Source organism: Heterocephalus glaber, unplaced genomic scaffold, assembly GCF_053883595.1.
Source record: "Heterocephalus glaber isolate CG9 unplaced genomic scaffold, H.glaber_assembly_v1.0 deba00001504, whole genome shotgun sequence".
Taxonomy (NCBI): Eukaryota; Metazoa; Chordata; class Mammalia; order Rodentia; family Bathyergidae; genus Heterocephalus; species Heterocephalus glaber.
In genome coordinates, this window is record NW_028258324.1 from 68,257,774 (window position 1) to 68,275,351 (window position 17,578).

The 17,578-nt window shown below is 39.5% G+C and overlaps 1 protein-coding gene and 1 pseudogene across 2 annotated transcripts in view; one reads left to right on the forward strand and one right to left on the reverse strand.

Annotated features, from left to right (window-relative positions):
- The window catches only part of Kng1 (kininogen 1), a 35,077-nt gene that overhangs the window by 8,509 nt on the left and 8,990 nt on the right, over positions 1–17,578 (reverse strand). For both annotated transcript variants that reach the window (XM_004834823.4, XM_004834822.4), the window contains exons 4-7: positions 12,380–12,552; positions 10,855–10,962; positions 2,557–2,641; positions 1,590–1,762 (exon numbers count right to left, since the gene is read on the reverse strand). In XM_004834823.4, coding sequence (XP_004834880.1) covers positions 1,590–1,762; positions 2,557–2,641; positions 10,855–10,962; positions 12,380–12,552 — 539 coding nt within the window. The remainder of the gene's footprint in view (positions 1–1,589; positions 1,763–2,556; positions 2,642–10,854; positions 10,963–12,379; positions 12,553–17,578) is intronic.
- On the forward strand, positions 3,365–4,771 carry LOC147825413 (uncharacterized; annotated as a pseudogene).

Below are 17,578 nucleotides of genomic sequence, written 5' to 3' on the forward strand. Positions count from 1 at the left end.
TTGTTCTAATCATTTTGACAGCTTCACATCTTTTGTTCTTTTAATTAAAACTACAGTGAATATCATTGCTTATAAAGACTTCTATTTTAGATCCCTAGAAATCCAATCACTGAGCTCAAAGTATGAGTTTTTAATTAAGAATTTCCTCACCAGATTGCTGGCTTGCTGTAACAAGTTGGCTCTGGTGTAGTTACTTCTCTCTAGCTTGTTTTTAGGGAGGCCAGTTTTGAGTCTCCAGAGTAGGAGTCTGTCCATAGACATGATGGTCACAGGCTGTTGGAGTTGGTAGAGATTTGGACTCTTTTTGTTTCTTTGTTGTGGTACTAGAAATTGAACTCAGGGCCTTCAGACTGCTACATCTCCAGCCCTTTTAATTTTGTTTAATTTTCAGCCAAGGTCTCGCTAAGTTGCTAAATTACCCAAGCTGAACTTAAACTTGAAATCCTCCTCCTCCAGTCTCCCCAAGTGCTGGCATTACAGATGTGTGCCACCACCTCCTGGGCTCTTGTTTTACAAAAGCTCAGGACTTTGAATGGCTATCAGAGGTCACCCAGGATACAGTGACAGATGCTGAGGTAGAGTTGGTCTCCCGACTCCACATGAGGGACTCCTTATCCTCTACTGACCCAGCATGAGAAGAGACATGAATGCCCAGAGGAATATTTGTAAGAGGGAAGAGCATCCCAGGCAGAGGGGAAAGGAGGAGCAGTAACATGGAGATAATAGAGACAAGAGTGTGGAAAGCCTAAAGACCAGCACGCCTGTGATCCCAGCACTGGGGAGGCCAAGGCAGGAGGATCCAAAGTTGCAGTCCTGTCTGGGTCATTTAGTGAGAACTTGTCTCAGAATGGAAAAGGGTTGGGGAGGTAGCTCAGTGTGAAGTGTGAAGGCCCTGGGTTCAATTCTGAGAATGAGAGAGAGAGAGAGAGAGAGAGAGAGAGAGAGAGAGAGAGAGAGAGAGAATGGAAGAAAGAATGTGGAAAGTCCAGCCAGTCATGAACAGATATATGTAGCTGAGCCCAAGACACCAAGTCTTTCTGCCCTCCCCACCTTTTTCCAGTACTGGGGTTGAACTCAGGACCTTGTACTTGGGAGGGAGGTTCAGTGCCACTGAGCTAAATCCCCAGCCCTTAGGACACCAAGTCTTATAATGAGAGATGAGTCTGGAAAGGCATAGAATAAAAGTCTTTTCCTAGCTCTGAATTTTAGTAAAATACAATAGTTGATGCTATTTATATAGCATTGTAGCTTGACATATATATCTTATATGATCTTCATGGCAGTCATTTACACATAGAAAACAGAATATTTTTCTGCTATGGCGGATCGAACTCAGGACCTTGCAGTTTCGAGGCAGGCAAGGCACCACCGAGCTAAATCCCCAGCCCAGAAAACAGAATGTTTTAAGAGACTTGTCTGAGATCACACATCAAACATGCAACCTAGTTGGGGTTTGGAATCCAAATCTACCAAAACTCATCACCCACTATATACTGTTTCCCAATCCAGAGCCAAGATACAGGGCAAAATTAGCAAGCAATTTGCACTCAGACTATAGCATTCCTATTTTTGTGGCATGATTTACAGACCTGTACTGTAGCACTTTTCACGGTGTCAACCTTGAAATAGAAAGTTTCATTGTTCTCTGCATTCAGCTTCCTAATGGAATGAGTCAGCGCCTCCTGCAGCTCCAGGTTGTCCACAGGTATGGGGCGGGGGCAGCCAGCGCAAAGCTTGGAAGATGGCGCTACAAAATCCACCCCTGAAAGAATCAGACTTGAGGTCAGCATGTTCACTGAAGAAGCTGCCTCGCCTAACACAGGGTCACCCAAGCCCAGTACCCGGCCAGGGAAGGTTGTGTGACCTTCACTTCCTGTCTCTCTTCTCTGCCCTCCATAGAGCTCAGTGGGTTTAGGGAAACAGTCACCCAAGAGGTATTAGTGACCCAGTCAGTATGCTGCACTTTTCCTGAGTTTTTGCCCCTTTGATGGAAACTGTAAAAAGCAATGCTTAATTGAAAAGCGTGACTCTAATGGAAAATGCTCCTATCTTGTGGCTCTGGTGAGCAGGCAGGGTCAGTAACACTTCTCACCATGCAACGTACACAGCTTTGTTCCAAGTGTGAGAAAAGCCAATTCTTTTTAAAACAAATGCTAATTTGATCATAAACTCATGCTATTTCCCTTGTCCTTCATTATAATGTGGAGGAAAAAATAAGTAACTAGGAGGATCTTTTTCTAAGTGGTTAAAAATAAGATAGTTTTCCCAAATTTACAGCACCAGATTTAAGAGCAGCTTGTACATAAGCGAGAGCTGCTGGCCCTTTCCCGAAGGCCATCTTTGCCCACAGGACTCTTGCTTCCCTTTCTGCCACTGAGTTCCCTTTGGCCACTTGCGGAGTAGTCACGGCTGGGCAGGGAAGGGTTCAGAGCTCTCAGAAGACCCATGGGTTACATAGTGTGTGATCTCATAGGAACAAAAGCACAATTCCCCCTACAGATCCAGCCATCCAGACACTGTTTCCCTGCTGGGGTGCCAACGTGTGTCATCTCTCACCTTGGTAAACTTCACAGTTTTGTGAGAAGGAATCGATTCTTCCCTTATGATCCACATACACATTATCTACACATTCACCAGTGTCCTGGTTTTCAAAAAGCATAAGTTAAAAACAGTTTTGAGAATCTTTAAACAGCTAGTTGCACTAAAAAGATAGGAGCCAAATGTAGTGACGCTTGCCTGTGATCCCAGAACTCAGGAAGCTGAGGCAGGACGATGGTGGGTTCAAGCCTAGCCTGGGCTACATAGTGAGACCCTATTTCACACCAAAAACTTTACAAAGTGAAAGGTGTCTACTTTCTAAATCCTGCCATAGGGGGGAAAAATGAAATAAAACAGTCTAACTGGAAAAGAGAAAATAAGCAAAAGGTAGTAGAATCAGTAACAAAAGCAAATAAATGCACATGCACAGGGAAAACATGAAATAATGACTATTGACAGACTAGGGAAAAATTAAGTGACTGCTGAACAATTTGAAAGGAGAATATGGGTGCATCCAGTCACCTCTAAATGAAACTATTTTTAAGTCAGAAATACCATAATAAAAACTGAAAAGAGGCTTCCTGTTTTGGGGCCTTTGGGAGCAGAAATGGCTAGGACTCTGGCTCTCGGGACCAGAGATCCAGGACTCCTCCTTAGGGAGCCGGGGAAAGACTGAGCCATCTCAGACTTCCAGTCTCTGAAGAGAAATTCTGCTTTCCTTCTCCAGGAATTGAGGCCGTGAGGCTATTGCCATTGTGCTGAGGTTCCTGATTGCTGTTACTTGTACTTTAATATTTTTTTCTTTGCTGTGAAAACCTGAAGAAAGATGGACCAGTATGATAAGTCCAGTATTTTGAGGGACAAGGAGTGCATTTATGATGAGCTGCCGCCCAGTGTCAAAAAGGCTTCAACCCCATTAGTAAAAGTATCTACCCAGACCAGAGGCAGTGACCTTTGAGGATGTGGCTGTGAACTTCACCAGGGAGGAGTGGGCTTTGCTAGATCCATCTCAAAAGAAGCTCTACAGAGATGTAATGTGGGAAAACTTTAGGAATGTGGCTGCTATAGGAAGAAACTGGGATGACCAGAAAATTGAAGATGAATACAAAAATTGCAGGAGAAATGAAGTAGAGAAATGCTGTCAATATAAATTATGTCAACAACACGGAGAAACGTTTTTTCTGGACTCCAGATACTAATGTGCACATGAAAGTGGTTGGTACCAAGCCAAGTGAAAACTTTGCTTATAGAAAGCCCCTGAGTAATCATTCATTGTCTAATGTGCCTATCATGGCCAACACTGGACTTGAATCCTATGAGTATCAGGGATTTGAAGAGAAGCTATCTAACAAACATGGGAAAACCTCCACTGCCTTCCAGTCCTTTCAGAAGCATTCCAATCCTTTCAAAAACAAATCCTAGAAATAAACCCTATGAATATAAGCAATGTGGAAAATTCTACTCCACAGGCATTGAAGGAAGTAACACTGAAGAGAACTCCTTTGTATACAAACAAGATATGAAAGCCTTCGGCACAACCAACTTTGTTCAAATCTGTGAAAGAAATCACAGTGAAGTAAATACTTATGTATGTATACAATGTGGAAAAGCTTTTAATTGTCTCTATGACATTCAGATACATGAAAGAGCTCACACTGGAGAAAAACCCTATGTATGTAAGCAGTGTGGGAAAGCTTTCAGCACACAAAGTCATTGTCAAAGACATGAGAGAACTTACACTGGGGAAAAGCCCTATGTGTGTAAGCAGTGTGGGAAAGCTTTCAGAACACACAGTAACTGTCAAATACCTGAAAGAACTCACACTGGGGAGAAACCTTATGTATGTAAACAATGTGGGAAAGGCTTCAGCAGACAAGACAATTGTCAGACACATGAAAGAACTCACACTGGGGAGAGGCCCTGTGTATGTAAGCAGTGTGGGAAAGCTTTCAGAACATAGAGTCATTGTCAAAAACAAGAAAGAACTCACACTGGGAAAAAGCCCTATATATGTAAGCAATGTGGGAAAGCCTTCAGCAGACAAGACAATTGTCAGACACATGAAAGAACTCACACTGGGGAGAGGCCCTGTGTATGTAAGCAGTGTGGGAAAGCTTTCAGAACATAGAGTCATTGTCAAAAACAAGAAAGAACTCACACTGGGAAAAAGCCCTATATATGTAAGCAATGTGGGAAAGCCTTCAGCAGACAAGTAATTGTCAAAAACATGAAAGACTTCACACTGGGGAGAAGCCCTATATATGCAATCAATGTGGGAAAGCTTTCAGCACACTGGGTAATTGTCAGACACATGAAAGAACTCACACTGAGGAAAAACCCTATGTACGTAAACAATGTGGGAAAGCTTTCAGGACACATGGTAATTATCACATACATGAAAGAACTCACACAGGGGAGAAATCTTATGTTAAGCAGTGTAGTAAAGCTTTCAGCAGACACTGTACTTATCAAAAACATGAAAAAATTCACACTAGGTCAAATCCCTATGCAAGTAAGCAGTGTGGGAAAGCTTTCAACACACATGGAAATTGTCAAATACATGAAGGCCTCACACTGGGTAGAAATGTTGTATATGTAACTAAATGGCAGTACATTCAGTACACAGGGATATTGTCAAATACATGAAAGAAATTACACCAGAGAGGAACCCTGTGTACACAAGCAATATCGAAAAGTCTTTAGTCCAGGAATCTTCATGTACATTGAAAAAGTAAGACAGAAGTTGACTGTGAATATATAAAGTGATTATACTGACATGAAAAGACTCATAGTAGAGGCAAACCTTTTCTTTGTAAGCAATACAAAGTCTTTCAGTATAAACAGGAATCATTACATACGTAAAAATATTCATAGTAGAATTTGAACATATGTGAGCAGTGTGGGAAATGTTTAATTTTTCTCAATGCATTCAGATACATGAAAGAATTCACACACACATAAAAAAGAGTTCACATGGGAAAGGAGCCATATATATATAAGCAATATAGGAAACCCTTCGATTTTTTCACTTAACTTGAAATATGTGAAGGAACTCACACTAAAGAGAAACCTTAAGTTAGTAATGTGAGAGCATGTTGTGATTCCATTCTCTCAGAAAATGTGTGCAAACTCACAAGAAGCATCAGTATAAATACAGACTGAGAAGTCTTCTTTTTTTTTCTTCTTGGTACCAGGGATTGAACTCAGGACCTTGTATTTGTGAGACAGGCTCAGGCACAACTGAGCCAAATCTCTGGCCCAAAGTCTTTATTTTTACATGACTTTCCATGCAAACATGGAACTGCATAATGGAGAAACATATCAAGGTATATTTTATGGGGACACCTCTATACCCATTTTGGTGTTATTCATATTAGAAATGAACACAGCATTTTGAGAAACCATTAATATAAGGGGTATACATTGTTGTTCAGTTATCCTACATGTGAAATGCATTTTCGATCAGAACCCTGTGAACATACAAAGTTCCCAGTTATAACATATTTAAAACTCCTTTGAACATTTCTCATGTAGTGCAAACCTATACAGGTAAGTTATATGAAAATGAAATATGAATTATTTTTCCAGAAAATGCACAACTAGAGAAGATGCCCTAAAATATAAATAAACTCACTTTTTTTTTTGTATCGGGGATCGAACTCAGGACCTTGTGCTTGCAAAGCAGGAGACAGAAGCACTGAGCTAAATCCCTGGCCCAATAAACTCACTCTTTAAGTATATCTGGATTACATATTTCTAAGTTCACTTGTAAATGTATAATGTAAATGCTCATATAATTCTGTATGTTCTTATAAGCAATAGGGTGGGAATCTAATGCTATCTTTTCATTAGCTGATAAGTCATTATTTTGCACCATGCTAAATGCACAGGTGAATTGAAAGGTATTTCTTATATGCCCATAGGTTACTGTTTTTGTAGGTCATCTTTTATCTCCTCTGTTTTGTTGTTTTGTTTCTAAAAATTGTGGCATAATATGACCTGAAAATTGAATTTTTGCTAATTGTAATTTTACCAGTAGCCTTTATGTATTTAAAAACTTGATGCATATAGTCCATTTTGTAATTATAATGTATATTTTCAAAAAAAACTGAGAAGACTTAGATCATATGGCAAAGCAATGATAACTTTAACATATAAATTCTCTTTTTCAGTTCATTAAAATTTATCTCAAAGAGAAATAGGTGAAAGATATAGACAACAATTCATAAATTGAACCTGTAAAAGTCTAACATATGAAAATATTATGGGGTAAATGAATGTATAGTAACTGTATTGTTGGTTGAGAAAATGAAAACTAAAAATTTATTCATCTATGAAATTAGTCAGGTCTTTTTTTAAAAAGTACTGAATTCTATTATACATTGCTGATAGAACGTGAATTAATGCATTTTAACAATTTATATATATATATATATATATATATATGAAGTCTTGAAAGTTTTTATATGATATGTATCAGTTGATTTTGCCGCTTGCTGTGCAAGAGCAAGGACCCGAATTTGATCCCCGGTACCAAAAAAAAAAAACCCCCACAAAACCGGGACTTTATTCTGGAGGAAAAAAAATCATATACAGAAGTAGTATTGTTGTCAGTAGTTGAGGGTTGGGGTATGGTACTGGGGTAAGGAGCTTTCCTAGCATGCATGAGGGCCTGGGTTCTTTCCCCAGCAATGCAAAAGAAAAGGAAGGAAGGAAGGAAGAAAGGGAGAGAGAGAGAGAGAGAGAGAGGGAAACATACCCTGCATAGCTCTTTCTGCACCCCGCATCCCAAAAGACAAGAGGAAAGTACACTAAGATGTATTTGGCTATGCAGTTCAATATCATTTTCCCTATGTTCCTTCATTATCTTGAAGTTTTTTTCTTTTCTTTTTTTTGTACCGGGGATTGAACTCGGGACCTTGCGCTTTTGAGGCAGGTGGTGGAACCACTGAGCTAAATCCCCGGCCCTTCTTGAAGTTTTTAATAGTACCTATTTCCAATAAAGAAACACATACAATAAATACCATTTTTAAAGATATATGAAGCACTACAATTCTAATACTTTAATTTTGGACAGGAAGAGGATGTTGGGGGTAGCCCAACAAATTTAGTTATTCTAAATTCTATTAGCACATCTAATTCACTGAGAAGCTTTTAAATCATTCTGACTGCAGTGACTCATCCGAGACCAATTAAATCAGTATGCTCAGGGGAAACGGTTGGGGATATCTTTTTTGTGGCCTGGTGTGGTGGTATATTCCTGTAATCCCAGCACTGGCTGAGGCAGGAGAATTGCAAGTTTGAACCTGCCCAGGCAACTTAGTGACTTAGTAAGACTCTGGCTCAAAGTTAAAAAAAAATTTTAAAGGCTGGGGACAACTGGTCAGGCCATTTTAATAATCTGTTTGGATTGAGAACTACTTATAAAACCTTTTAAATCATGGCTTTTAACTCGAATCTCCTGAGACTCTTTCTAGTGTGCATATTCTGATTCAGTAGGGGTGTGTATGTGGAGGGGTCACAATTCTGCTTTCTAGCAGGCTTCCTGGGGATGCCCGCTGTGCTCAGTGGATGGAGCACACTTTGAAAAGCAAGGCCTTATGTCTTATCAACTATGGGCAAAATATTTCCCTTACACTTCATTTCCTTTGATTGTTACAAGAGCTCTGTGAGATAATATCATTTCCTATATATAAATAAGGAATTGGAGTCTCAGAGAAATTATACAAAAGACCCAGGTGGCTTGATGACTTCAGATGGCCCTCAAATTTTGTTGTGTTGCAAAGAAATAATTCAACTAAGCCCCTTATGAGCAGAGGTGGAAAGATTAAAGTGCCACGTAAGCTTTAGATCTATACAACCTGCGCTGTTGACTGAGCGTAAAACATAGAAAGCTTTCATAGGCCAGACTTGACTCAAATAGACAAACAGCAGCTAGGCCGTATGACTTTAGAGAGCTCCTTTGTTTGGTTTAGTATCTATGTATCATACATGAATACATATAACCTATATATAACATAAATTTGCTATTTTAACCATTTTAAATTGTAAAATTCAGTGGCATTAATTATATTAACAATCTCATACAACTATCACAACTACTTTCAAAGGTTTTCTCTACTCCAAGCAGAAATTCTGTACCCAGTTAGCCATAAATTCTCATTCAGCCTTCTGGCCCCTCATAAACTCTGATCTGTTTTCTGTCTCATGAATTTGCTTAATTCTCAATATTTCATAGAAGTGGAATCATACAATACTTACTCTTCATGCAGCCTAATATTCCAAGGTTCACCCTCGTTGTGACATACATTAAAATTTCATTCCCTTTCATGACTGAATGTATAGACCACATTCAGTCATCCCTTTATCAGCTGTTGGCAATGTGGGTTGTTTTCACCGCTGGGCTATTATGAATCATACTTTGAAGGTCATTTACGTACATGCATTTGTTTAAGTAGTGTCTGTTTTCAATTATTTGATGTGATTGGCGGGTTTTACGTAATTTCAAATTTAACTTTTTGAGGAATTTCCAAACTGTTTCTATAGTGGCTGCACCATTTTATGGTCTTACCAGCAATGTTTAAAAGTTCCTGTTTCTCCACATTCCCTCTCACCTTATTATCCCGCTGATTTTATTATAGCCATCCTCTAGGTGTGAAATGGCATCTCACTGAGATTTGTATTTGCATTTCCCTAATGGTTAGTGATGTTGAATATCTTTGCATGTACTTGTTGCCCCTTTTTTTTTTTTATAGTTTTTCAAGTTCCTTTGCCCCCCCACCCCGCCCCCCGCCTTTTTTTTTGTACTGGGGATCAAACTCGGGACCTTGTGCTTGTGAGGCAGGTGGTGGAACCACTGAGCTAAATCCCCGGTCCCTTCGCCCATTTTTCAGTTGGTTGGATTGTCTTTTTGTTATTAAGTTGTACGGGTCCTATGCATATTCTGCATATTAAACCCTTTTCAGGGATATGATTTGCAAATATTTTCTCTCATTATGTGGATTGTCTTTTTATTCTCTTTGTAGTGTTCTTTTTGTTTCTTTCAAGTATAAAATAAGTGCATACTTATGTAGAAAATGTGAAAGTATTGAGGAATTTCGAAAAGTATAAAAAATTGGAAAAAGCACCTAAAATTTCAACTGAAAGCTAGTTATAGTTTCTATTTTGGCATATTTGTTTACCATCACTTTGTATGTTTACAATTACTTTTACTTTATATATTTGCATGAATTTGGCTGAATCTACATATACTTTTTTTGTTTTTTTACTTAACGTATCACAACCATCTTGCTATGTCACTAACAACTCTATAGATTACATTCTACTGTATGGATAGACTGTAATTTACCTAATCACTTCCTAAAGTTGTATATGTAATTTACTTCCAGTGTTGTTCTATTAAAATAGAGCTAGCTGGGCACGGTGAGGCTCACTTGTAATTCCAGCTGTTTGGGAGGCTAAGGCAGATTTGCAAGTTCCATGCTAGCCTGTGCAACTAAGTGAGACCTTATTTCAAAATAAACAAATTTAAAGGGGCGAGGATATAGATCAGTGGTAGAGCACATGCCTAGGGTGTGTAAGGCCCTGGTTTAATCCCCAGCATTTCTAAAACCAACCAACCAATAACAAATATGCCAAAATCAACATCTTGTGGACTGACATTTCCACCCTCTTTGCATATTCTAGAATTTTAGAAGCGGAATTCACTGGATTAAAGACCTGCAGCAATTCCTTGGGTAATGTAGTTTTCTGTTCAAATGCAAATATACCTGGAAAGCCATCAGACCTTAGTCACGTTCACATTCACTAGCTGCTGCTTCCTGGAGAGACAGCATTTAGCATTACTGTGGTTGACCAAACAAGTTAACCCTAAAAGGATAGAGACTCAGAATGTGTTTATTAAAGATAAGGGCAGAAGAAAGGTGAGAAAGCAAGTGGAAAAAAAGTCCAAAGTGAGGAACTGTCCTGCAGACGTAGAGAACACTGTAAGGACACTGGGCACATAGGGAAGAGGGGGAGGTGGGGAAGTGTGAGATCACAACAAAGACAAACCTGACAACTGCATCTTTTGTCTCAGGCCATTCCTAGTCCCTGCTACATTCTGTAAATACTCATTGCTAGATGTTCAGACTCTTTGACCAAGTAAGAGTGTCCGGTGACGTGAGCTTCAGGGATTCCAAGTGAATGTGTGTATGACTGGCTAAATGTCATCTAAATTTTAGTGACAGTCTTCCCACCCAGCTTGATAGTTCCTATGCCTCTAAACACCAGAAACACAATGCTGAGAACTTTATGATTAAACTTGTGCCTACTTACACCGTCCGGAAGGAACTTGCACTCTGAACTTAAGAGTAGAAATTTCTCCTTGGAGCAATTAGTTTGTATAATTGAGTAGGCAACTTCATAGTTCCATCCCCTCACCACCTGCAACAATTTTGGATTGAGCATTTAAAGTACAGCTTTAAAAAAAATTTTTTTAAAAAAAAGTACAGCTTAAGCATTATTCATAGTGATACAAAAAACAATGTAGTTACTATAGTTCCTTAACTAATCACTGGGAATATTTCCTCTGTCAGGCTGCAGAAAGGAAATGCTTTGTTGAATGTTGTGAAATAATAATGCTTTTCTACGTAAGAAAACTTTGGAGCTGGAGTGGTCTTTCAGGTTCTCGGGACACCAGCTTTTGAGGTTTCTCCTGCTTCATTGTGGACTGGCCCCACTCTGATGGCTATAAATGGACACTGCTGAATAAAACATGCATCCTGGGGCTGGGGATTTAGCTCAGTGGTGCTGTGCCTGCCATGCAAGCCTAAGGTCCTGAGTTTGATCCTCAGTACCACAGTAAATAAATAAATAAATAAATAAATAAATAAATAAACAAATAAATCATGCATCTTGCATCCAGGCAAGTCACAAGCTTTATAAATTGAGAGACTGTTACTGACCAAAGTGAATCACTCATAAGAGGCTGAAATACAAGGGACCCATACAACTCTCAGAAAAAACATGGTGAACTGAGCCAATAAAAAGACCAGATTATTAGATACCTATTTTTACCACTCCCCTGTTGATAGGGAACTATAATTTAGAGAGTACCCAGACAGTCATGCCAACAGCTTCAGACACAATTTAGAATTTGGGGTCCATGCTTAACTCATGATATCAAGATGATGAAATACATTTCTTAAAATCCCCAAAAGATGATTTTCTTAAAACTCCAAAGCCAGAATGACTTTCCCATTTCACCGTCTCCAGGAAGATTATGTATTTAATTCTTTTTTTTTTTTGTACCGAGGATTGAACTTGGGACCTTGTGCTTGCCAGGCAGGCAGTGGAACCACTGAGCTAAATCCCTGGCCTTCCAGGAAGATTATGTAATGCTGTTATTTGTTCATTATAAATATACTTCAAAGGAAGAGGGAATGACCAGCCACTTCTCCTCCCTTTCCACATGGAATCACCCTTCTTACTTTGACCAAGGAGGAAACTCTGCCTGCTGCGCTATTCACAGAAAACACAGATGAGGTCCTCACTGCCAGCTGCCCACATATGTGTTCCTCCCACCACTGGCGGGGACCATCTCTCAGGAACATTACAAGTGTATGACAGCATGTATAGTTATTTTAAAATTTCTTAGAGTATCTTTAGTTATAAAAGCAATACAGGAATTTATCCTTTTAGAAAAATATAAAACATTACAGATAAGAACTGCAAGGAAGTGTGATATGTCAAAGGGGAAAGGTAACTAATCATACCCTCTTCCTCTTTGTTATTTAGTTTTTAGTGTTAAATGTAAAGCTGTAACAAATCTGCGTGACATGAAAAATTGAAAAAAACAAACCTGTCTTTCGGCTCTTCTCACTTCTCCCAGAGTAAAGAGGTAGGCATGCTTGGTGTTGTTGTTGAAGTGTTGGATACCATGTGTCAGAATGGACTCTAGCTCAGGGCTCTTGGTTGAAATGGGGTGTACACAGCCCAGGCAGGCATACTCTGTGGTCACCTCAGGGCCTCCCGCTTGACAAAGAACAGGCAAAAGGGCAGAGTTAACATCCAAAGCCAGCAATCAGACACATTGTCTTAAACCCAAAAAGATAACTTAGAAGATAACTGATAAACAAGATTTTCAGTAAACCCCTTCTATATTACAAAAAAGAGAATACAAGATTGGATTTTTAAATTCAGAGGAAAAAAATCACTAAGGAACATTTTATATGTATAATATCTTGCACATTATTTTAAATGTATCTTAAAGTACTTTTAGTTATAATACATGAACTTAGCCTTTTATAAGAATTTGCAACATTACAGACATGTCATTATTTTTCAATGTGAATGGAATTTCTTTGAAGCAGGGTTTAATAAATTTTTGTATCAATCTGATACAATAAATGTGCTCTTTGCTATTAGAGAAGTAAAAAGAGCCCAAAGACATGTTTGTTTTTCAATTTTTCATGTCACACAGCATTAATAAAATTTGTTAGATTTTTATGTTAGGGTTTTGTCACCTAAAATAAACCATTAGCGGAAGGAAAATGCCAAACAAGTGCATGGATGGCAGGAGGAGCTGCTGTTTTCGGGTGAATTGCACTGAAAGTGAAAGGCTTCCTCTTTGGGCACAGTGTGTAAGACGGTGCACTGTGCAAAGGAGGAATGATGGCTAACTGCATGGCCCTCCTGTGAAGTTTGCCCCTGCTGCAATATGCCAGGTGCTGAGCTGGGCTGGGTGGAAATGTTAATGCATTAGTGATGGTCACTCCTCTCCTTGACGACAGCCAATGGGAGAGACAGAACTGTAGCAGGGTTACTCCGAGATGATTCCCCAAGATCTTGGAAAGACAGGACCCCAGGGTGTGGTCAGGGAAGACTAGGAAAACAGTGCAGATGCCTGAGCTGAGGATGAAGGTGATAGGAGGTGTCAATATGAGGTGTGAAGGACTGGGGACCGGGAGGGAGGGCTCCTGAGAAGCAGGTTGAGTGGGGGCCCAGCAAAGGCATGCACACATTTTACCAAAGCTTTGTGAATGGTTGGTAGAGGTGGCTGTGCTGTTGAGCCTGGGCCTCTCTCTAGGCCAGGAGCTGCTAACTGTGTCAGTAGATATTGGAAGGTCATGGGCATTTTGGCAAGTTTGGTGAAAGTTACCACCTCCTCCCCAGGAAAATGCACATACTCAGCATTTGCCATATAATTCCAGGATATTCATGGGCCCTCGGAAGTGAAGAATGGTTTCTGTAAGCAGGCAAGGGGTCACTGAAGGGACTCCAATAAAGCGAAGTCAAATATTTGAAAAGGAGTTTGTAATAAATGATCAAGTCGAGAGCCCCACCATTCCATCGATAAGTGCTCACAGATCCAGGGGAGCAGCTGTGAGACCCAGACCAGCGCGGCAGCAGGCAGATCCCAGCCAGGGCTCCACTCTGACCCCAGAGGCACCTGCACACCCGCCCAAGCCAAAGGTCTGCCCAGAAAAGAACTGCACAGGCCCACAAGCTTCAGCCAGAGGCCCACCATACCATTGGCCACAGACAGGGACCCACCTCGAGAAGAGCTACACAGGCACACAAGCAGTACCCAGAGGCTCACCCAGATACCATTGATAAGTGCGTGGAGACCCTAGCCAAACCCTGCGCCAACAACAAGAACTGGGGTGCACAGCCCCCAGCCAAAGGCCCTCCCAGACAATAGCTACATAGGGGTCCCAGCGAGAGGCACATCTAGATACCATCGCAAGTGTGCACAGGCCCCAGCCAGAAGCCCGCCCAGACAATAGGTCAACTCAGGGATCCAGAAGGCCACCACTCTGAACCTAGGAATTGGTGTACTGCTGAGCAGTAGATTAAAGGCTGCTCGGTAGTGGCTAGCTGAGAATTCAAGACCATTGGGTAAGCAAAAGTCGCCTCAACAAAGGCACAGCAGGCTGCATCTGTTGAAATGAGAAGACAAATAAATCTCAAACCCAGACTTCCAGATCACCAAAGGCAACCCCAAAGGGCAACGAAATGGAACAATCTGATACTCAACCACCTGAACACCCTCAACTGGCAACAAAAGAGGACCTGCAAAAATTAAATCAGAAATAATTTCTCAGATAACAGGAGAGATTGTGCCCATAGTACAAGACATGATTAATAAATCTAGAGTGGACACAGATTTAAAAAATTAGAGGAGCTGAAGAACATGATGGAATCCTAACATAGGAAACAAATGGAATCCATAAAACAGATGCATATTTCCAGGAGATTAAAAACTTCATTGAAAGTTTATGCAGCAGAATGAGCAAATGTGAGGATAGAATTTCAGACATAGAAGATAGGATTGCAATTACTGACCATGAAAAGAAAAATTTCTTAAAAATAGTAAGGGACCATGAGAAATCAATCCAGCAGCTGCTAGACCATGCAAAGAATAACATCAGATTGGTTGGAGTCAATGAAGAAACAGGAGAGAGTGCAGATGACATAAAAAAACAGTTCACAGAAATAATGGCAGAGAACTTCCTAAATAGGAGAAAAGAACTTGACATAATGTAAAGGTGTAAATTTCCAAAGATGAATGTCATTATATTGTATACCTAAAATGTACCAATAAAATAAAATTAAGAAAGAAAGAACTTGACATAGAGCTAAGTGAGGCATATAGGACTCCAACCAGCCATGATCAAAAAAAAATCTACACATATGTATATAATAGTTAAGATTCCAGAAACCCAACAGAAGAAAAAAATTCTACAAGCAGTTAGAGAAAAGAAACAAATCACATAAAAAGGAAACCGCATCAGAATCACAGCAGACTTCTCAACACAAACCCACAAGGCAAGAGTATGGAGTGATGTATTTCAAGCCCTAAAGGAAAACAACCTCCAACCCAGATTGATGTACCCTGCAAAACTATCTTTCAAAATGGATGGAGAAATATGATACTTTCATGACAAAGAGCACCTTAGGAACTTCATGAATACTAAACCAGAACTGCAAAATTTAAAAAAAAATATTCTAGGAAAAGACAACAAGGATCACAACCCCAGGAAGCCCAGCAGAATGAATCCATCAGGCACGAAAAGAAATTAAACACAAAGGGGGAGAATCCAACAAAAAGAAAAAGTCATGACAATGATAAGTCAATATGTATCAGTTATAACCATCAATGTTAATGGTCTCAATTCACCAATCAAAAGAAATAGACTGGCAGAATAGGTCAAGAAGCAAGATCCAACAATATATTGCATACAAGAAACACACTTAATTCAAAAAGAAACTCATAGACTCAAAGTTAAAGGGTGGAAAACAATACTCCATGAGACAGGAACCCGAAAAAAAGCAGGAGTAGCTATCCTTTTTGCAGATCAAGTGGATTTCAATCCAACACTGATTAAGAGAGACAAAGAAGGACACTACATGCTTGTAAAGGGAACAATCCAAGAGGAAGAGATGATAATCGTTAATATATATGCAGCAAACACTGGTGTGCCCAACTATGTAAAACAAATACTAATGGGCATGAAAAATCATACAAGCACTAATACAATAGCAGTGGGGGACCGCAACATCCCACTGTCACAAATACATAGATCAACTAGACAAAAAATAAGCAATGAAATACTAGAACTCAATCAAACTCTTGAACAAATGAACTTAACAGATGTTTGTAGAGTGTTCCACCCCACAAAATCAGAATACACATTCTTTTCAGCTGCACATGGGTCGTTCTCTAAAATAAACCACATACTTGCTCATAGAACATGTTTAAGTAAGTGCAAAGGAATTGAAGTTATCCCCTTTATATTATCAGACAATGAAATTGGAGATCAATAACAAAAGAAACCACAAGAATTTCATAAACACATGGAAATTGAACAACACACTTCTGAATAACCAATGGGTCACACAGGAAATTAAAGAAGAAATCAGACAGTTCCTTCAATTAAATGACAATCCCTATACAACATAGCAGAATCTATGGGACACGATGAAAGCATTCTTAGGAGGGAAACTCATAGCAGTGAATACTCACATTAGGAAAACAGAGCGAGCTGAATTACACAACCTGATGCTGAACCTCAAGCTTCTAGAAAAAGAAGAACATGACAAACCCAAAGCTCATACAAGGGAGGAAATTATAAAGATCACAGCAGAAATCAATGCAATGGAGACTAAGAGAACAATACAAAATATCAATGAAGCTAAGAGTTGGTTCTTCGAAAGAATAAACAAAATTGACAAACCCTTAGCCAACCTCATCAAAAAATGGAAAGAAAAGGCCCAAATGCATGCAATTAGGAATGAAAAGGGTGAAATTACCATGGAATTACCATGGATCCAGCAGAAATCCAGAGGATCATCCATACCTATTTTGAGAACCTATATGCCAATAAGATGGAAAATACAGAAGAAATGGACAGATTCCTAGATACATGTGAATTACCAAAGTTGAACGAAGATGACCTAAAAATTCTAAACAACCCAATATCAATCAATGAAATTGAAAATGTAATTAAAAGCTTACCAACTAAAAAAAGCTCAGGTCCTGATGGCTTCACTGCCGAATTCTACAAGAGATTGAAGAGGAACTACTGTCACTACTGTTTAAACTCTTCAATGAAATTGAAAGGGAAGCAATACTCCTGAATTCATTCCTGGAAGCAAGCATCACCTTGATCCCCAAAGCAGAGAAAGACCCAACTGAAAAAGAGAACTAGAGGCCAATCTCACTAATGAACATAGATGCAAAAATCCTTAATACTGGAAAATAGAATGCAGAAGATCATCAAGAAGATCACACACCCTGACCAAGTGGGATTCATCCCAGGGATGCAGGGATGGTTCAACATACAGAAATCAATAAATATAATACACTATATTAATAGAGCCAAGGACAAAAACCATATGATCATCTCAATAGATGAAGAAAAAGCATTCAACAAAATCCAACACACATTTATGATAAAAGCCCTACAGAAAATCAGAATAGATGGTCTCTACCTCAGTCTGATAAAAGCCATCTATGAAAAACCAACAGCCAATATCATACTAAATGGTTAAAAAC